General features: G+C 43.8%; 1 protein-coding gene across 1 annotated transcript in view; it reads left to right on the top strand.

Moving 5' to 3' along the window:
• Nucleotides 1–21,392, top strand: part of LOC111145755 (DENN domain containing 1A) — a 499,803-nt gene that overhangs the window by 276,009 nt on the left and 202,402 nt on the right. The window contains exons 10-11 of the mRNA XM_022500941.1: nucleotides 4,089–4,189; nucleotides 20,689–20,734. Of these exons, the coding sequence (XP_022356649.1) occupies nucleotides 4,089–4,189; nucleotides 20,689–20,734 (147 nt within the window). The remainder of the gene's footprint in view (nucleotides 1–4,088; nucleotides 4,190–20,688; nucleotides 20,735–21,392) is intronic.

Below are 21,392 nucleotides of genomic sequence, written 5' to 3'. Positions count from 1 at the left end.
ACACACACACACACACACACACACACACACACACACACACACACACACACACACAGTGTCTTCGTGATTTTTCCACCTCTATCATTGGTCCCTCTCCCTGTCCTATCCCTGTTGCCTTCTTTCTTTCTCTCCCTTTGCCTCAAAGAAACTAATGGAGCCACGCAGAAAGCTCCAAGATAGAACTGACCTTGCGCACCTTTAATTGAGGACAGAATTAGCTAAAAGTGTGTCTAGAAACCCACCAGTGGTTTACTTTACAGTCTGTGTCCTGGCTAGACTGGCTGTTGGCTGTGTAATTTGTCTAGTTTTGTCTGGAGTCTTAGACTATTCAGCTGCTTCAGGGCAAAATCTTTTGGGGTGTCATTAAATGGGATTGATAATTGGCTTCTGATGAATATTCATTGTGACTAATGACTTTGGGCAAATTTTACACATACTATCTTTCTATTCTCCCACTGAGTGAGATTTTGATAGGATCATTTTCTTCAACTTGCACTTCAATTAGATACTTACAATACCCCTTTGTTGACTATAATCCAAATTGTATACTTTCATTACTTTAAAATTTTGTATTCTGTAAGGAATGAGCATAGGCCTTTAAAAGCCTTATTTTACAAATGGAGTTTGCCTTAGAATTGTTTTTAAAATAAGTGGCTAATGATAATTTATGGGATATAGCATTATTTCTGATTAAGCACAGATAAATCATAACACTTTTCTTGTGGTTGACTCACCACTATTCCCAAATAACGATGTACATCATTTTGCCACTTTGCATTTTGGAAAAGAGCCAAACAATTCTCTTTTTTTGTTTGTTTGTTTGTTTGTTTGTTTATTTGTTTGTTTTCTTAACCAAATGGATAAATGCATTTTACTCCAATTACAGAGATTTGGCTTTTAGGAAACCCCCAATGAGCATGATGATTGAGCACCTTTAAAAATGTTTAATTTTTATAAGGGATAGGCAATTTTAAAATCTTGGTGTTTAGCTTTTAGGTCTTTTTGAGGGAAAGGAGACATGAAAAGAACATTGTCTGGAGATAGGATCTCTGCCGCTTTATTGCTTGAAATAGGATTTGACTCAAACCAATTCAAGCTAAAAAGAGGGAAGTAATCAAGTTCTGTCTCAACCAGGAACATTCTATTGAATGACTTTCCCAAAGAGAATTACAAATGAATTCATGTGATGAGGACATCTTATATTTGTACAGCACCTTAGAGATTTTAAAATGCTTTTACTTATTTATTTGATGTGTTGTAGAGTTACAGAATAGACGTATTATTGAAGGAAAGAAAGAGAAAGAGGGAGGGAATCCATTAATATGATTTCCCAAAAGTGGCATATTTGTGTGTCTAAGCTTGCCATTATTGTTTTGGAATTTGAGTTATATACCCCACTCTGTGAGACTCAGGAAAATGTTAGTCCAATAGTTAAAAGCCAGGCCACTATCTTTATATTGTGAATATATTGTAAGTTGGAATTATTTTTTATTTATGGAAGAAACATTGCATTGATTCGCACTTAATAGTGCGAATTAGTGCTGTGCCACTGAGAACATGGAGAGGAAGAGAGGCAGGGTATCACTTTACAGAGAGAGGACAAACTTGCAGACCAGGTATAGTCCCATTAATAATGGGGTTTTATGCCCAAAAGAGCCATGCGAGGAAAGTAGTGCTTTCACAGAGACCCAAAGGAGGAGGAGTTTGCCAGGGGCACAGACCAGGGTAAGGAGTCCCTAGCTACTCCCAAGTCTGAAATGATTTATTCAAAGGATGAGTTTGGAGAAGGCAGTAGGGACGGTGGCCAGAGATGCTGCTCTGTAGTTAGATGGAAGCTGGTGGAGACACTCCTGCTCCACACGTGCCCCAAGAGACTTCCGAGGAGGATGGACATGACGGGACCTGCACTTCAGTCTGAATCCTTTGGCAGCCAGTTAAAGATGGGCAGGAAGAAGTGGGGCCCAAAGCCAGGGTAACCCTCCAGCCTCCCTTCAGGGTGCCGCTGGAGTGAAGTTGGTTCATTTTCTCCTCATTCAACACCAGCAAAGATTTTTCATCTCTTCTAACCCTGAAGAGATGAGTCATGTAAAATATGACAGCCTTCTTTATATGGAATCCTACTGAAATGGGTTGAGAAGGGATGGATTAAACCTACCAGCCTTGGCAGAGTCTCTGGGAACAACTCTTGAGAGCTTGCTGGTCAGCCCCTGTTCATGACATGTACCTGATTTAAAGAACAGGGTCTGGAGGGAGAAGGAGGGGGAAGAAAGTAGCAGCCGTGGATTTCATACACAGCTCTCACAACTGGGAAACATCAGCAGAATATCCAATTTAAAGCTGTTCATGTTACACTAACCTCTGGGATTCTTTTAACTGGGCCTTGGCACGTCACTCTTTCGCCACGTAAATGTCCTTCTGTCAGCAAAGGCCAGTTAACAGCTTCCAAGAGAAGCAAAGTCCTCATGGGAACAGGCTTCCCAGAAACCAAAGAAACATGAAAGAAAAAAGGCAGAAAGAAACATGTGTTGTTGGCTTTTGTCACTTCATAGCCCTATCTCCAAAGGTGTTGGGTTTTTTTTTTCCTTCTTTCACTATATTGAATTTTGTAGCAATTTTATTCCATTATATCTCTGTCCCTAATTTTTTAATTACATCAAATCCTGATATGATGTGTCTGGCTCTTAAGAAAAAGAACAAATATGAAATAGGGGCATGTCAAAAGAAGAGGGAGAGGAAGGATTAATCAGTAAACAGTGCTGGGGCAATTGATTAACTATGTGGAAAAAATAAATTCTCACCTCTGTCCTTAAACCTAAATTAATTCCAGATGGATTAAAGAGTTAAATGCTGGGCAAGAATTTGGAGGATGTTTGTAGTATAGCAGCAGTAGAAACTATCGTGAAGGATGAGATTTGTCTGTGAAATTATTTAAACCTTCTCTTCCCCAGCCCCCAAATTCAAAGGAGATTATAGAAGGATAAGTTATTTTCAGAAATATTACAGAGCATTACTATCCTTTGTAAATATCCAGTGTTCACTTATAAATCACTTCTAAAAAATACTAATACTCATCAGTGGACTACGAATGTGAACAGACCATTAACCTATGAAATAGAACCAAGAAACATGACCAGCTGTTAAGCTTTAGACATGATCGGAGGGATAAAAATAAAATCCAAACAGATACACTTCCAAAGCTACTAACTTGACTGCAGTTCTTAGCCCCGGTGAGCTGTGGAGAAGACATTCTAGGGCATGGCTGCAGGAGTGTAAAGAGCCTCTATCCTTTATTATATTAATACATTTATTATATTTAAACTACAGTTGTTATCTCTGAATCTTCCATCTAAGAACCATGTCTGAAAATTATTGACATGATCAGATGATATAACGTGATGTTGGGAGATTGGTTAATACACTGTGGGAAATTCACTGAGTGTCGATAAGAGATATTTTCTAGGAATATTTAAGGATGTGGAGAAACGCCAGCAAATAAACATGGACTTCTTTTAAACGAGCACTGTATTTACAGTAATCCTAATTTTATTAGAAAAGGGAATAAAAGTGCCTTGTTTGTAATTTCCCAGAACATCCAGTTATCTTCAGGTGGCGAAAGACTTATTTTCTTCTGCCCCTTTTTCCATTTTCTAAAATCGCTACTGTCATCCTGCATTAGCTTTGTAATCAGGGTGGGGAGGAAGCTTTCTTAGGAAAAGCAAGCTCAGGGGACACCTGGCTGGCTTACTGGGTTAACCCTCTGACTTCAGCTCCGGTCATGATCTCAGGGTTCTGGGATCGAGCCCCGCATTGGGCTCTCTGCTCCACGGGGAGCCTGCTTTCTCCCCTCTCTCTGCCTGTCTCTCAGCCTCCTTGTGATCTTTCTCTCTGTCAAATAAATAAATAAAATCCTTAAAAAAAAAAAAAAGGGAAAAGCAAGCTCTTGCTAAATTTGAATTTGAGTGGTTGAGGTAACTTACAATTTTTAAAATGTGGAGAAGTAGGTACTGAATTTTATTGCTCACCTCCAGTGAGCGCTTCGCCTCCCATGGATTTTGTAGCTCTGAAGCTCTCATTTGCTTGTGTTACAGCTGACCGCCTGCATCCACGGGGCTGCCGCCATGCTGTACCCCATGTTCTGGCAACACGTGTACATCCCCGTCCTGCCTCCGCACCTGTTGGACTACTGCTGGTAAGGCTGCCGCTCCCCACGTCCCCTGCTTTTCCTTCCCCAGCACCCGACGAGGATGTTAGGGCCATCCCTTGTAATGCAGTTGCTGACTAACCGGAAACTCCTAACTTTGGAATGACATGAATTTTAGACCAGGCGATCGATTGATCGCATGGCTCTTTGGTTTCCAAATGGCTTTCAGCTATGCTGTGGCATTCTTCCGAGTGCAAGGCAGTGGATCTTTTCCCATGGCTCACTTCGGAGAGACCAAAGCACCAAGCAGTGGTGTGTTTTTGTTTTGTTTTGTTTTGTTTTTTTCCTTTTTCCCCCCAAGATGGATCAGAGCCCGGTGAGAAGAACAGTTGTGGTCCCCCAGGTCTTCAGGTTTCAGCCATACCCTGACACATTCTGTAGGACTCATTTCCAGCTGTGTTGGGCACACAGGCCAGACTTCAGAACCCTCTGCGGTTTTTGGTTTTTTGTTTTTTGTTTTGCCGAGAGTTTCACTGTCCAGGGACATGTATTTTAGCGAAAGGCAGGCAGGCAGGTTCTAGAGTCATCTCTATCGCCTTGGGCAAGTCACCTGGCTTAAGACTCTGTTTCCTCATCTGCAAAGTGGAGTCGGACCGTATGTGCTATATGAAGAGAAATGATTCAGCAGATGAGGGGACACAATGTAGAAAAGCTGCTCATGGTAGGGGCTCAGTAAATGTTTCCGCAGATACGTTGTCACCCTCTGTCCTCGATAGATTACCAAGAAAGACTGTCTGTGTAACGGATTTGGATCTGTTTTCCTTCTGAATAATTTCTTTCTCCAGCATAATGTGATTAAAGACATTGTCTCCAGACAGCTCAAGTCAGCAGATGTTGATAAGGGAGCACTGTATGTATGTAGGAAAGGTACTGCCTGCCAGAAATTAAGAAATTCAGGAGAAAGGGACCCACTTAAAAACTGATGATTTAAGGACATTTATTATCAGGTCAGTCATAGTCTTTGCTGGGTTCTCCCAGCCCATTTTGCAGTCCTGTCACTGAAAAGGTTTACTAAAATAGCCAGGTTGTGCTAGGAGCTTAAAGGTATTCTGCAGTACTCCTAATTTGACTGTGTTGGGCTCACTCTCATCCCAAGAAGCCATGTGTACAACCAAGATGTAGCTCAGGGCCATCAGGGGAAAATCAGTGGCCCTTTCCAGCGCCTAGCACAAAGTGGATCAGCTTATTTCTCTCTCTGCTATGTATCTTTCTTATCAAGGTAGCTGTTTTTATCCGCGCCTTTCTCCCACTTAATGAAATTAAGGAACTCTTCCTCTGCTCAGACTTGCTGCTTCCTTTTGAGCTTCTGAACCGACTGTCTTGGCTTTTTTCATGCTGCCACGTGTCTCAAAGGAGAGGACCGTGTTTGCTATCCAGTAGTGTTCGTGTTGATTAAATGAAAGACTGGGGGGCTGGGCAGAGGAGGACACTGACACTCAGGAAGAAAGAGAGAGGGAACTGGGAGGGGGAAGGAGGACAAAGATGGAGGAGGATAGTGAGAGGAATAGATGGAAAAGGTAGAAAGGAGACATATGTTCCTAAGACAGACTCAACGCAGTAATTCCCAATCCTCTCAGCACATTGAAGCCTGCTGCCATCACTCCCCTCAGCCCCCACCAACATAGAATAGTCTCATAGGCATTTGCCCTCACACAGACACGTGGCCCCCAGACTCACACACACACACTGACACAGGTCCCTTCCCTACGCACATGTCTCTGATGCCCCCACGGAGAGACACCCCCCGTACACCTCACCCCAGACATGTGCTTTAAGAGAAAACCTTAGAGTTCTCCGTGGAGGAGACTCACTTGTGTGTCTTTTTTTTTTTTTTTTTAGATTTGATTTATTTATTTGAGAGAGAGCGAGAGAGAGCCCCCAAGCAGGGGAAGTGGCAGGCAGAGGGAGAAGCTGGCTCCCTGCTGAGCAAGGAGCCCGATGCAGGACTTGATCCCAGAACTCCGGGATCATGACCTGAGCTGAAGGCAGATGCTTAACTGACTAAGCCACTCAGGTGCCCCGCACCTGTGTGTCCTGATGCTGAACTTCAGATGCGAGCACAAACAGGCTTCTGTGTGTAGGGATTGGCAGAGTCATTGTAGTTCCTCTGCCTCCCAAATAGTACAACTTTATTCTTCTATTATTTCGAAAGCTTTGGTTGCTAAATTGTCAGCTAGCTTGAAACTGGCAGCTTCCATTTCCAGAACTGTGCAGAGAGAAAGGCTTTGTCGGCTTCAGTGGTAACAATAGCTACCAGTGTTGAAGATCTCCGATGCCCCAGTCTGTGACCTCACTCAATTCTTCTAGCAATTCTGTGAGGTGCATATTATTAGCTCCATTTCACAGATCGGGAAACCAAGGCCCCAAGAGGTTTAGTAACTTATTCTAGTGTAAATACCATATACTGTATGCTTCTGTTTTTATAAAAACAAACATTATGTGTGTCTGTGAGACACAAAAATGTGTGTGTAGATGTGTGTATATAAATGTGGGTGTATCTATATGTGTATATGTACACACACACCATACACACACACACACACACACACACACACACACACACACACACACATACACACACAGGCAGAGATCTAAGAGGAAACACACCACAGTGTTAGCAGGGATTTGGAGAGGAGGGGGAGGAACTCGGTGTGATTTTTATTTTTATTTAGTTTTATGTTATTCTGTTTCTGCAATGAAAACGTATGGTTTCTATACTTGAAAAGTTTCACTTTAAAAAGACATTAGTATTTATTCTAGCCATTTGTTCTTTCCAGCCGTCCTTTCTTGTTTGCTTAAAGGATTTGTTGGCTGTTTTGCTCTTCCCTGTGGAAGGTGATCTGAGGTCCTCGTTCTGACTTCCTCTCTAACTCCAGCCCTCTCGTGAGCTGTGTCACCAGCCTGCCTGAGAGCAACGATGCTGGCAGGTCTGCCTTAGAAGGGAAGACTTGACAATGACGACTCCTAAGCCCTTGTCAACCCCAACTTCCACTCCCAAAAAATCGAAGCTCAGACTTGCATTTTCCAGAGCCTGAGCGGGTTCTGTGATTAGGCTCCATCTGGGAAGTGTCTGTGTACATGATAGCAGTTCTTCTCCTGGTCTCTTGTTTTCATGAAAGAACTTTCTTGACATTTGACCAAAGGATGATTACAGGCCAGTGGAGGTTGGTATCTGTTATTAACTACAACATGTTAAGAATGTGGAAATAAAAGACCCCGAGAGAAAAAAAAAAAAAAGATCTTCCATTCAAGTCTTGATTTGATCATCTTCAGCCTGCTACCAACTGCTTTGGTCAGAAACTACAAATGTCATGAAATTTGAGTCAATGCTAATAACTTTATTCTATTGTGCTCGGTGACTTTCACCACTGTTGAGTTTAATCCTTGGTGGTGAGAGCCAGCAGGGATAACTAGCATTTTAAGTAAAGTGCTAGGAGCTTGAAACATGTAAATTTGAAGGAGGTTTGTTCCTCTGCAGATGATTTAAATGTTAAGTACGTCCCCATGCAGGGGATACACGAAATGGAATCTGAAAACTATTATCTCCTGTAGAAATGAACTCTCAATTTACTCACTGCACAGGAAGGGCAGATTCTAGTCATTTTCACTGCCAGCAGGTGCCCTTTCTATGCATAATAGACTTCGAAAGTGTAATTAACACATGAGGACCACTGCTGCCAGTTTTTCTTCAGGTACATGCTGCTAGGGGTTTTCAGGACAACAGTGTAGGCTGTGAGAGCTTTTTACATTGCACTTGAAGATGAGGTGTTCATTGACTTCTGGACAAAGACATGTTAAATGGGGCTGAGTCCAGATCCTGCTGGTGGTATCACAAGTCATGGTCCTTGGGCCCAGAGACCCCAGGAACTGTAATGCAGCCTCGCGTAGAACAGAGGCCAGTAGAGAAAGCTCTGGGATGCGGTGAATAAATGGAAAGTATGATGCCGAAAACCCCACAATTATGTGGAAGACTCTAATTGCACATTCACAAATACAGCAACCAATTATCTGAGTTAACTTTAATTAGAGGTATAATCACAGATTTTAATTATCTGAGTAAATCAGTGTAGTACAAATGATCTGCCCCCAAATATTTCCCAAATTAAAATTTTCAAATCCCTTCCCGTTTTTGGAGAGGGTGGTAGAGAAAGTGCCTCGGCTTTGGATTCAGACAGAGGACCTGGATTCAGATCTCAGTATCATGTCTTCTTAGCTGTGTAACCATTAAAAATCTATTTGATCTCTTCGACTTGCAGTATCTTTTTCTGGTAAAGTGGGTTTAATTTACCTACTTTGAAGAGTGGTTTAGAATTAGAGATACTGGTCATCAAGTGGCACTCAGGGGCCACTTAGCAAATAGTGGCTGCTCTTACATGGTTATTATAAACATGGGACATGGATTTTGGTTTCCAGAAGGTTTAACTCAGATCAGACATTCTTATTTCTGCAGCTTTGTGAGCCCAGGGGAAAACTTTATAATTCATCTTTTCTTTTTACCCCTCAGATTGTTTTTATTTTGATTTTTTTTTTTTATTTAACTTGAGTTATTGTATGGTTGTTTTCATTTGCAGCTGTGGCATAAGAATGAAAAGAAAAGAAACAAAAGCAGATGGCAGAGAAAACGAAAGGAGTAAGACATTTCCAGCCCTTATGAATATTTAAAAACATGTGCTGCTGGTTCCTTTCTACTTTAGATCTGTACCATTTTCTTGACTTTGAAAGCGAAAATGAGAATGTTCCCTACCTTGGCTGACGGCAGCCCTGACCTTGGCCGGTGTTGGGAGGGCCTTCCCATTTCTGGGACAAAGGGATTAACTTGCTGATGAGAATCTGAGTTTCCCTTCATTATAATAATCACCATCTATTGAGGTGTGTGTGTGTGTGTGTGTGAGAGAGAGAGATAGAGAGAGAGAAACTCTTCATCAACATTATTGCAAATCTTCAAAATCAAACCGTTAAATAATATTTCATTATTAGCTCCATTGTATGGTTTCAGAAGTCAAACCTTAGGGAGGTTTAGTAACTTAAACCACTGTCACACAGCTAGGAAATGGTAGAGCCTGTGATTGAAATGTAAAGCCATCTGATACTAAAGCTTTCCTTACTAACATCCTCCAGAGTTTGAGAGAATAAGTTGTACCCATCACCAAGATTTTGTGAAAAAAAAATTTTCATGTAGGCGTCTTGATGACTTATGTTTTTCATTCAGAAAATATTTGTAGAGCACTTACTATGTACCCGGCACTATGCTAATTAGATGTTGCTAATAAAAGGTCCCGGTAGAAACCATATGGTATTTCCCATGTAAATTCTTTTTTCTGCCTTACTCTTTCAGAAGTCGTCCTAAATAAGGACTACAAGTCAGTTCCCAAATTGAATTGTATATTTGGGTTGTTCTGGACACTTGTTAACATGCCTTTGTGACAAAATATTTCCAGAGCAGATCAGGGCAAGTTCATGTCGTCCCCCAAAGACCAGCCAGATCAAGAGCCAAGTTAGTACCTAACTCCCCATGCTCTTGAGGATGTGGCTGAACCAAAAATTATATCCTGTGTGAACAATTAAGGTTTGAATTTTGCAGTTGTCTTTGTAAAATGTGTTGTATCTCCTGACTCTGGAAACCATTCTTCCACTCGGAGTGGGCATGCTCCAACTGTGTGAGAGATTCTAGTTCTGGGCTCTTTATCCACATTGCCTTTTGGGTTCCGAATCAATTCCCACATGCTGCGTCACGTTTTCCATCTAGAATTTTTAGCAAGCAGGCTGAAATGTGCCTGATCACAGGGTCCCCAGTCCACGGGGTGAAGGGGCATCAGTCTATGAAGTGACTTCCGGATGACTTGGGGCTGGGTCCAGTCTAATCTCTCTCTCCATTGATGCCATGAGATTTTGCATAGGGAATAAATTGATGCTAGAGTCAGTGGGATTGTTGATATTCTTAGTGACAGAAATAGAAATCAGTGAAGTGTGGTGTGGTGGAAACAGAAAAACCTGGCTGTGGTTCTGGCTTCCCCATTTACTAGCTTTGAGGTCACCGAACCTCTCTGAGCCTCCTTTCTCTTCTGTCAAACATGAATAGTAATTACTACTGACAAAAACAGGTGTTCCATAAACAGTAGGTACTACTTTTGTTATTAACAACTACAGATAGATAGATTTATAGCCTATCTATTAATGTGAATATATAGGAACGACCTAGCAAAATCCAGTTGAAATGCACAACATCCGGGTGAAATGGGTGTAGTTTAGGTAGACAGGTGTGGCTAAAATTCTTCTGTATATAGCAAAGTCTGGGCCCTGTAGGTTTTGTTAAAGACTGAAATCCAAGTGAGCAGAAACTGTCATATGTATTTTGTAGCAAATATTTATGAGTGCCTGCTATATCCCTGGCATTGGGCACAGGAAGGAAGGAGCTTCTTTGTAGATGGTCCTGGATCTGATAAAACACTCCTTCCCAAAAGAATTCAGGTGTCCAGGCAGGAGTAGGAGAACAGACTTTTTTTCAGCTAAGAAGCAGTAAGGGACAAGGTCCAGTGCTCAGGGTGGAACCACACCAACAGGAGCTCCTTTGGGGAACCGTAGGAGAGGATAAGGACCAGGATTTCAGCTTCAGACAGAAGAAGGGGAGAAGTTGGGTCTGTGGTTGGCTGATGGGGAGGAAGCGTACAATGTGTGTTGGTTGAACAAAGGGAAATTCTAGATTTCCAGGGAAATCCCTTAGTAAGATTTGGCTAAACTTGACCCTGAGGTTTGAACAGAGAAGCTGAGTAGTAGACGAGTTAAGTTTCGGGTCCAAATCCTGGCTCTGGTCCCACTGAATACGTGTCTTTGGGTGAATCACATTACCCCTCCGAGCCTCCCGTCTCCTCATCCACAAGAGTGTAGGGGAAAATATGTTCTCCATAAGAAGCCTGGCAATCTAAAAACTCGTTTGGTGTTGACAGTCACCACATTTCAGTGCCCCTCCATTTCCTTCAGACTGAGAGTGCCAAGAGCCTTTGGAGGAGGTTTTGGACAATTTATGAGTAAACTGTCTTCCTGGTGGAAAAATGGCAGAGAGGAGAGACTAGATGCTGTTTGCATTATTGAAGCCATAGACGCTATAGGAATCTACTGATACTGTGGGTTCTATAGGTTCAAGTTCTCCATTTTTTAAAATTCAATCTTAACTCCTGTACTGCGACACTTAACAGCCTTTTTAAAGGTGTACGGTTCTCTGGGTTTTTTGTGTCTTCACAAGGTTGTGCAATCATCACTACTAATCCCAGACCCATTAGATTTTTTAAATATAGTCTTTATCATTAGTAAGGTAATTGGTCCTCATTTAAAAACAGAAATTTTTTAACCTTCCAAAAGGACACACAGCGGAAAGCCAGTATTTGCTGGACATGAGCAGCGCGTGTGCGTGGTTGGCATCAGACCCTTCACTTGGTCCCTCCAAGGTGCCTCTGATGGCACAGGTGCCAGGTGTGCGGCGAGACGGCAGTCTTCAGCCTCAGCGGCGTATGCCCGCAGTGGTCCAGAAACTTGCAGGGTTAGAGAAGGCGAAGCGCCCCGCCGCGGAAATGGCCCTTCCCCGCTTGGGGCTGGTGGTTGTCGCAAGCCGCCCTGTGGGGAGCTCTCCTGATGACAGCTTACCCGCACTGTGGGCCCGCCACCTCCTCTACATCTGAGCGTCAGAACCTGGCCTGCTGGTCCACCTTGTCAGGCCCGGTCCTGCTGCCGGCTGTGACAAGGGGCCACACCGCTTGCCTCCCCTGCCCCAGTCTCTGACTCCTGCATGGAACATGGCTGGCCCTGACCTCTGCTGATACAACCAAGCCTTGCTTTCCAGTTCTTGCTTTCCACATTCAGTGTGTAATTCCTCACTCCTCCCTGACCTGGAGCCTATCTTGGACCCAGGACTTAGAAAACTGTGGAATTTCTATGGCACCGCGTGGTGGTCTCTCCAGCAAACATTCTAGACATGTTCTGCTCACTAACAGAGCAGGAGTCACAGACCGTGTGATGCCATCATGCCTCAGCAGGGGCAGGACTTTTGGGATAAGCGTCCCTGCCTCTCTCTGTGTGGGCCCGAGGCAGAGTGCATGAAGCCACCAGCGCAGTGCAAGGCTCAGCGTGATCTCTCAGCACAGGGGATTTGTTCTTACCCTTAAACATTTGAAGGACTGAGAGGCTAGGCTGAGAAGGGATTTGATGCTGTACATCTTGGCATGTAATGTGTCTCAGTCCTTAAAAAACAAAAAGAACTCTTTTCCTCTTTTTAAACTTTTACATTTTGGGGGGGTTACTTTCTTTTGATTTATCCATAAACTTCTTTTTCCCTCTCTCATTTCTTTCTTCCTTCATTCATTCCTGCATTTCTATGAGAGTCTCCTGGGCGGCTGGTGGCTCCCAACTTGAGACGTCCCTTTGCAGCTGGCTCTGGCTGTTATGGTTCTCATTGAACTCTCTGGGGCAATAGAAAGCCCTGTCTCCTGACCTTTTCTCTGTGATTAACTTCTCCTGCTACAGTGGTCTTAGCCATGGAGCGCTTCCTGATGTTTTCCAAGTATGTCTCCTTCCGGTAGACTGAGAAGGCACAAAAGGGCGGACCACTTTAGGCTTTGATGTTGACCTTTCCAGGTTTTCATCCAGGCCTTATCTTTGTAGCTCATGTGTTCATTTAGGTTGGGATTGGGGGCTTGGAGCTCTGGAAGGCGTCTCCCCCAAGCCCCAAGGTTACCCCAGGAAGCACAGGGCACACACTGAGAAGAGCACTGCTCCCATGCCTCCCCTCCCCGCCGTGCTTCAGCTGCAGGGATAGACGTGCGTTAGAAAACCATCTCCAGTGCCTGACCGCCTGCACACCATGCTGCCCCACAGGGCACAAGCCCTGTATGCTGGCTCCCGACGGCACGCGTGGGAGCTAGGCAGTTTGGGCCTCCTCTCCCAATCCAGAATTGCTCCTGTCCGCTCATGAGTCCTCATCCCAGGCTGTTGCTCATAAATCGGGGAGGGATGGGTGGAAATTAAATACCTTTTCCCCTAAGAAAACTGTGATTAACTCATGGCATTTGTACCCCTTCTGCTTTTCAAGCCATATTTTCTGCCTCTCACCAGCTGTGACCTTTGTCGAGTCACTTAACCTGTTTGAGCCATAGATGCCTCTCTAAATTATGGAGATCAGCCTTTCAAGACTGCTGTCATGATGAAATGAGGTCACTTCAGTTCCGCCCAAAAGCACCTTGTATGTTTCCTTTACCTCCATTCACACACATACACTAACACACTCATCTCATGTCTGCTGTTCGCCGTGAGCGCCGGATAGTCAGGGACCCGAACTGTTTTCTCTGTCCTCTATCCCCAGCCCGACGCGATGCCCAACACACAGTAGTAGCTGTGGGTTGCCCGACGAGCAGAGGGGAGACACTGAGCGCATACCAAATGTAGTGTAAGACGTTCGTTTTCTCTCTCCCCTCCCCAGTTGCCTTCTTCAGATTTAAGCTCCTGAACAACTAGTTGATTTTTCTCTCTGGACACCACGAAGCCCTGTTACAGTCCCGTTTCCCTCTTTTGGTGTCGGCAGCTGCAGTGCTCATAGCCGAGTTTGTGGCCCTCGCAGCAGGTGTGCTGAAGACCTCGCGGCCCACAACTGCAGCATCACTTTCGCCCCAGCTTGCATGTCTTCCTTTTGCCCCTACTTCTTTTCCTGCTCTTGTTGCTCTATTAAGTTGCTTTAAATCTTATTTAGAACAAAAAACGTCAGTTCATTTAAGCTAGTAAAGTAGACGGTTTTGTTCTATGAAGTATCCACTTGGCTGTTTTCTTTTTCAGTTACGATTGTCAAATAACTTCTTTTTCACTTAAGTTAGCGTGAGGGGTCAGAGAATATTAAGCAAGAGTAGCATAAGAGACTTTGAAGTGGAAGGATTTGAGCTGGAATCACCATTAGCTGTGACCATGGGCAGGCTTCTGGGAATCCTTTTTTTAATCTGTAAAATGGGTGGTATAAATGAGATTATTTGGGGATTAAGTGAGATAAGGTGGCTCAAGCCTGGGGCTCACACTTGGGGAGCACGCTCCGCTGTCGCCGTTGTTCTGGGCTCCGCACGTGGTGGGCGCTGCGAACAGGAGCCCCTTCGTTTCTCCTGTGACTGATCATCTAGAAGAACCGTGCAAATTAACATGTGCTTCATGCCAAACGGGCAACCCACACAAAGGCCTCTACCCAGGGAGGTGTTCACAACCTCTGGGGTCCTGTGAGGAGAGGTGCTCTGTCCCGATGGGCAGCAGAGGTTCAGTAGGACTTGAAGCAGGAGGGCTTGGGGCCCAGGGACACCATCTGAGGAGGGGCTCAGAGGCAAACTTGAAACAGGAGGATTCCTGTGGGTGAGGGGAGTCAGGGAGCTGGTTACTTGGACGTGATGAGACGGGGCCTTTGACTTGGCACGGCTATGGACCAGCCCTCAGAAAGCAGACTGGGGACGACCTCATCTCCTTCCCCCTCTCCTTCCATAGGTCACGCAAAGGCTGGGCTTCTGGGAAACCGTCTGCTCGTTTTGTCTCAGCAGAACGGACTTGGCTTTTCATCTATTCTGCCATTGACAAGTTGTGTGACCTGCATGACCTTCATCTCTTCATCTGTACGGTGCTGGTGGCAGTAGCGCCTGCCTCACACTGTTGTCATGAGGGTCTGTTGAGCTCCTAGCCCGGTGCTGGCCCTTGGCGGGCCACCTGTCGGGTCGCTGTCGCTGAGACCAGAACTGTGATGATGAGGGCTCTCTGACAGGATGTGCTGTGAGGTCTTCGTTGGTGCTCCTTCTCCCATCTCTTGTCCCGAAACCTCTCTACCCAGGCCAAGCCTCCTATTTCAGAGCAGAATCTAAAAGTGTAGGACAAGCTGTGTTTATACTTTTGTTTCTTTTCCAAAAAAGAAAAGCTGAAACAAAGAGGACTTCTTTCAGAGTTTCCTTTCCCTTAAAAGTAGTGAACTGAGGAAAGACTTATGGGCTCCCCTGTGCCAGTCAGGACCTGTGACCTAAGGAGGTATGTGCCTCTGAGAGGTGGACCGGGCCCTGCGGCGTGGGAACTGTAGTGCTGACTGTGCATTTTTATGGGGAAAAGAAAAGCAGCACAGTGGACCTTCCAAGTCCCTGGGCAGCTCTTAGCTAATTCCGTGCTGGGGTCAAAGAGGTGTTGCTTACCTGGCCCGGGGGGGAAGTGGGGGGGTGCTCCCACCTCTCCGCAGGTCCTACCCTGCCCCTCCCCCTCTGTCCTGGGAAGCTGTGTTTTATGATTTGAGCAGCCAGTGTTCCTTTATTTCACCTGACTCTTTTCCAATTAGTAGCCACTCACCTCAGGGGAACATAATTAAGAGGGCTCTAGTTGTCTGGGGAAAGGAATTAAACAAATTGTGAACGTGCGGTAATAATGAACAGGGCTGCAAGACCATTAATAAGTCTGCAGGAGCCACATTCATGCGGGGAATGAGCCTGTGCATAGAACTTACCTGTAAGAAAGTTCTCTACGTCGCAGTCTTGAGTTCGTAGGAGGATTGGATGAGTAGCCTCCTTGGGATACCGGCACGTCTTTTGGCTTAAGTACCGAGCATGTGCTGTGGGTCGGCTTGGGCATAGCCATCCCACAGTCCTGGGTTTGAGTTACAGCTTCCCTGTTTACTAGCTGTGTGGTCTTGGGCGAGTTACTTCACCTTTCTGAGCCTGTTTTCCAATCTGAAAATGTGGGTAACAGCACTGCCTTGGAGAGTTGTCTTGAGAATTCTGTGTAAATAATGCATAAAAGCAGCTGGGTTACAGTAGCTCGATAAATATTATAATGTTCCCTTTCACCTTAATAGAATTCAAATTAAAACATACCTTTCAGGTATTATGTTATATTATATATATTATATTGTCACTGCCTTTTCACCAGCAACAGACCATCTTTCCTTCTCAGGGAAGAAAGAAGAAAGAATAGTTTCTACTCTTCTAGAATGTAACTGATGAAGTCAGAGAGTACAATAATTCCCCGAGAACAAAGGCCTAAAAGAGCTATATTCAGAGATGCACAGGGGCATCCCACAGTTGCTATTGGCCACAGGGCAGTTGTGACACAGTTGTCATGGCCTGCCTGCATATGAACGTGGTCATAGCTATTAATATGGTCACCGCTTTAATTATGTGCACTGTTGGTTCCGCATATGTCGTGTCTAATTGACATTTAAAATGTCTCCAAATCGGAATCAGCATTGAAATATAAAGTCACCATGAATGCTGAAAGTCACCCAGAGCTGAGAAGCATGGTGTCCATTTGCTAGTAGTTAAACGGATATTTGCGTTGCTGTGTTCTTGAGACAACCAGCACGTTCTTTGGAGGACCCAATAAGGGACGGTAGCTTCTAGATGAAGTTGGATTATGTCCTGTTATTGAGATACCCTTGGGAAAACACTCACACTGATGACTGAATCACAGAATGATGCAGAGTGATCGAACTCCGAATGTTGAAGGAGTGTTTGAGGAACAGCTTAAACAAATGTATTTTGCTGTATTTTCCTTTGAAGGTATGCTCAAGAGTGATAGGTGGTTTTTAAATTTTGTCATTCTAAGTGGTGAGAAAGTAACAAATTATAGTTTACTTGTGGTCTTTGCATTCTTGGTGGTGTATAAAACTAAGAGTAAAGGTTGCCTTCCAAAGAAAGTGTTACGCAACCTACCGAGCTCAGTGAGTAGAGGGTGGTGACAAGAGCGTGCTTGGTGGCAGCAGCCCACGAGCCAAAGGATGCCTCTCCAGCTCCTTGCACTCCTAACGGAGCCTCGACTGTCCTCAGCAGGGCTTGGCCACGTATCCCTCAGAACTAGGGCAGGAACGAGAAAATCATTCTTGGGGTGCAAAGAGAAGGGGTCCAATGGGACCAGCCATGTCAGGGCCTCAGAGAGAACCCACATGGATGTGAGAAGTTACTGAGCCTACCACGTGCTGCTCCTGTAACAAGGACTTCGTGGGTTATCTCCAGCCCTTGCCACCATCCTGGAAGATTTCCAGTGGGGCCTATCCTACCCTTTTAGAAAGCACTTTGCCAAAAAATAACAAAAGATATAAAAAAAAAAAAATGAAACAAAAACAGTAAGAAAAGGAAAACAGCAGCAGCCCTGCCTCTTGATTTAGTAATTTTATGATTGGGAATTCATGCCCATGAAGTTGTTCATTTTCATTACCGCGTGACTTACAGTGAATCGTTGGAAGCGACTTAATGTCTAACTCCAGAAATAGGATGCAGTAAATTAAGGCACATCTGTATGTGGTGGACTATTACACAGTCTTTAATCACAAAGAGTGTAGTCTACTATGGGAGAGGTTAAGTGGCCAATGAGAAAACAATAAAATATGTAGGTATCCTATAATTTCAAAGATAGAAATATGTTTGTTAATGCGGGCCACTATCGGGTAAGAAAAATGTGAAAGTCAAAGTAGCGTTAAGGTGATGTGATCCCCCATCCCCAAATTTCTCTTTACAATAAAAAGCCGAAGAGAAGAGGTTTCCAAAGAAAACGAGTTAGTAGCTGCAGTAACGGTTGAGGGTGACTGAGAATGGAAATTTTCAGAACGCACCCAGAATTACCCATTTACATATTTGCTACATTGAGATGTTAAGGAGACTCTGGGTTTCCTTTTTTTCCCCCCATTTTCCTCTCCCCGCTTGGAATTCGAAATTAGTATCTTTGCCGAGCAAAAATGCAAGTCAGTTTGGGGAAGTATTTGAGGCTTTATCAGCAGATGATAGTGTAAAAGGTATTTGTCTAAATTTGCATTTATACAAAACATGGAGCTGCTGTGATTTCAGAGTAAATGTGCTTTCAATATTTTCTAAATACAGAGCTGGTGCAGCCCTAACAATGATTGGCTAAGAAATTGCACTTCTATGATAGGCCATAATTACTCTTTGGGAAATTATTGGGCTGAAAAAAAAAAAAAATGCCTACCTAATGCTACCTGAAGCGTGGGTCTCACTTTGTCCCATTTTGCATCTGTGGTCACTTCTGCAAGACTCCTTTTCTCGTCTTTCAGAGTATCATTGATTCTTATTCCAGGACAAAGGGCATGGCATTAAAACCTACATATTTAAAATTCTAGAAAACATTTCTTTTTCAGGTAAGAGGCTTCAGTTATAGAGACTTTTGCAGGATTTATTTTCACCTTTTTCTCGGGGTTGTTGGAATGGTCTTTTTCTGTACATTAACTCATTTGCTGAAATTTCAGTTCTAAAATTCTAGTTAAAACTCAGCATCCTTTGTCAGTTGCATGATTAAATGTAGAAGCTGGAAAAGTTGATGAGATTTGGTTAAATATTATGGATTGGAGTTTTTCTCCCTTCTATGTGTCAGGCTGTGCTTCTGGACAAATTAATAAGTGACCATTTTTCTGGAATTCTGCACTCTTCCTGTTTCCTTTCATTACATTAGGCAAGGTTCCACTAGATGAGACATTTGCAGTCTTAAGACTTCCTGCCAGGGTTCAGACTTTGTATTTTTGACATTGAAGCTGTCGTGTTCCTGAAGCTACTTAATTAGAAACACATTCATTTCAGTGTACACTGGAAAAAGCTTGGACAGCAGAGCCCGGCACACTGGGAAGTTTGAGCATTTGTGTAGCTGGCGGCTAAACTAATGGTTTACAGTTTAAGCGAAAAAAATATCATAGGGCATTTCCTTGCCCCTAGAAGCGAAGAGAAGCTGAATGTGCACAGCGGATACCTTTTTTAAAAAGGAGAGAGGAAGAAGAAGAAAGCAAAGAAAAGACAACTTCACTTTCACTGCAGTTGTGTGTATAATTCTTTCTTTGGCTATTATCAAATACAAAAGTCTTCTAGAAGAATAGTTCCCAAAACTGTGCTGCTAATATTCAAGTCTGTTTTACAGGCTCCCAAGATATATTACTGCTGAGATCTGTAGTAAGGAGGACATTTTATATTCTGGGGAAGGCTTTTTTGCTTGAAGAATGTTATTTGTTGAATGGTGATGAGGGAATTGTGCCCTCTCTTATTTTTAAATGTTTGAGCAATTTAAAAATGCACATCTGATGTTTAAAAACCTTCATTCCCTATCCATTGCTTTCAGGATGATGCCTAAACTCCTTAGTATTCAAGTGAAAACACACCTCTGCGTTCTTACTTCTTACCCCTCTGGTTTTCCCCACCCTGTTCCCAAGGAAAACCATCCTTGTAGATCCACCTGCTGTCTCCTGGCCGCCCCAGAGGAGAGGTGCCTGGTCACCTTGATCAGAGCCTGGTGTCTTTGCCGGAGGCTCACAAAATACTCTTGCACCTTTCATAGGATGTGTTATGTACTACTGGAGAGACCTGGGGAAAAGGTGCCCACTTGCTCTCGTCCTCCTACTTCTTGACCTCCCTCCCTTACTGTCCCTAAGAAACGTAGTCGTGGGAGGTGGACCCAGGGACTTTAAGTTCAGTGTTATGAAGTCAGCCTGGACCAAAAGAAGAGACTTCAGAGTCCTCTCCGGTTTGCTGCTCCCTTTGTTTTGTGGTGTTAGAGAAGGGATTTAAACTCTCTGGGGCTATTCTGGTCCTCTGTAAAATGCGGATAACACCTGCCTTATGCCATTGTTGTGTGGATTAGGAAAGATGAATTTGAAGTTCCTCATATAATGCCTAGCCCCTTCATTGGTAAGTAGCATCATAAATGATAATGTGTGTGAACACACACACACACACACACACACACACACACACACACATACACACACACTCCTGAAACCAAAGGAAATCAGTCCATAATGCCCAGGTTTTAAGAGCTTTGGAGTTGGGTTCTCTACTCCTGCCCAGTCACTCAGGGAGGAACCATTGAAGTAGTTGAATGAAGTAGTTGAAAGGGGCTTTGTGAATTGTCATGCCATTGGATGGCATGTGTGCATTTGGTGGGGAAAGGCTTGCTCAAAGTTCCCCACATACTTAGGCTAGTCAGAATGGACCGTTAGATTACATCTCTGGATGGCAGAAGGAAACAGCAAATAAAGAAAAAAAATCATTCTTCGCTGAAACACATTATGCCTTCCATTCAACCCTGTTAACTGCCTTTTCTGTTGTGATTGTGGTGGTGATCGTTTCCATTTGTGCCAGGAGCTATACTAATCACTTGACTTGTAGTCTCTCTCATTCTGATCACGAGGGGCCCATTTGATTCCAGTGTCCCATTTTAAAGACAAGGCAACTGAGGCTGTGTAGTCACAGGGCTGCCCCTGTGGTATTAACGCCAACGTCAGCGCTCTTCCCACCACCCATGCTGCTTCTCATGCTGCCCACATTTTGAAATTCTTCGGAAGTTTCTAGGCTTGGGAACAAAATGTCACATTAGGATTTTTGTTGTGAAAGGAAATGTAACTGTGCATACGTTTATTAAAACAGTTTTTCTCCAAATAGTGAACCATCTGTAATTTTCTGTCGGAAGCAACAGACATTAAAGCAGCTGTGTGTCTCTGTTTCTCTTCACAGTGCTCCCATGCCCTACCTCATAGGAATCCATTTAAGTTTAATGGAGGTAAGTTGGCGCCTTTCCTCCCCAGATCTCTCTACTTGCGGCTTTGTTTTGCTCTGTGGCAGTGGAAAAGACCCGGTCTCTGGATTCACAGCTCTGCACGTGGGAGCATGTCCGAGCAGCGCGTCTTGCGCGGCCCCCTCCCAGGTGCACAGAGCTGAGCAGTCCGCCAAGACCCCTTTCCACTGGGCTCTGGTTTCCAGTGTTTTTCGACTTTGCTTGGAGATTGTCAATTTCCATGGGTGAGAGAGTGAGGTTCAGAGGCAAGAGAAAGGGGTTCTCCAAGGGTTTGGACCAGGGAAGGGAAATTGCTTGCTCTTCAAAATGATGTTTATTCTAAATCACTAGAACAGTATTACATTTTCATTGTAGAGGATGTGGTATAAGGAAGTATAAAGAAGAAAGTTAAAATTATCCACAATACCATTATTTCCAGATTCAACTACTGTTAGCATTTCACTATTCTTCCTCCTAGTCTATATTCTGTGAATATATATTTTGTATGAATGTGCATAACTGATGTGTGTATACATATATACATACATACATATATATAATTTTATGTCTGTTTCACTTAACATTGTAGAATGGGGATTTCTACATGTTTTTAATCTACTCTCAGTAATAATAATTTTTAATTTGGGGCCTATCGGTCCACTGT

This window comes from Enhydra lutris, unplaced genomic scaffold (genome assembly GCF_002288905.1).
Source record: "Enhydra lutris kenyoni isolate GAN:26980312 unplaced genomic scaffold, ASM228890v2 scaffoldscaffold13, whole genome shotgun sequence".
In the NCBI taxonomy this organism is placed as follows: domain Eukaryota; kingdom Metazoa; phylum Chordata; class Mammalia; order Carnivora; family Mustelidae; genus Enhydra; species Enhydra lutris.
Note: the sequence above shows the minus strand (reverse complement) of the source record. Positions and strands in the feature narration are given on the sequence as shown.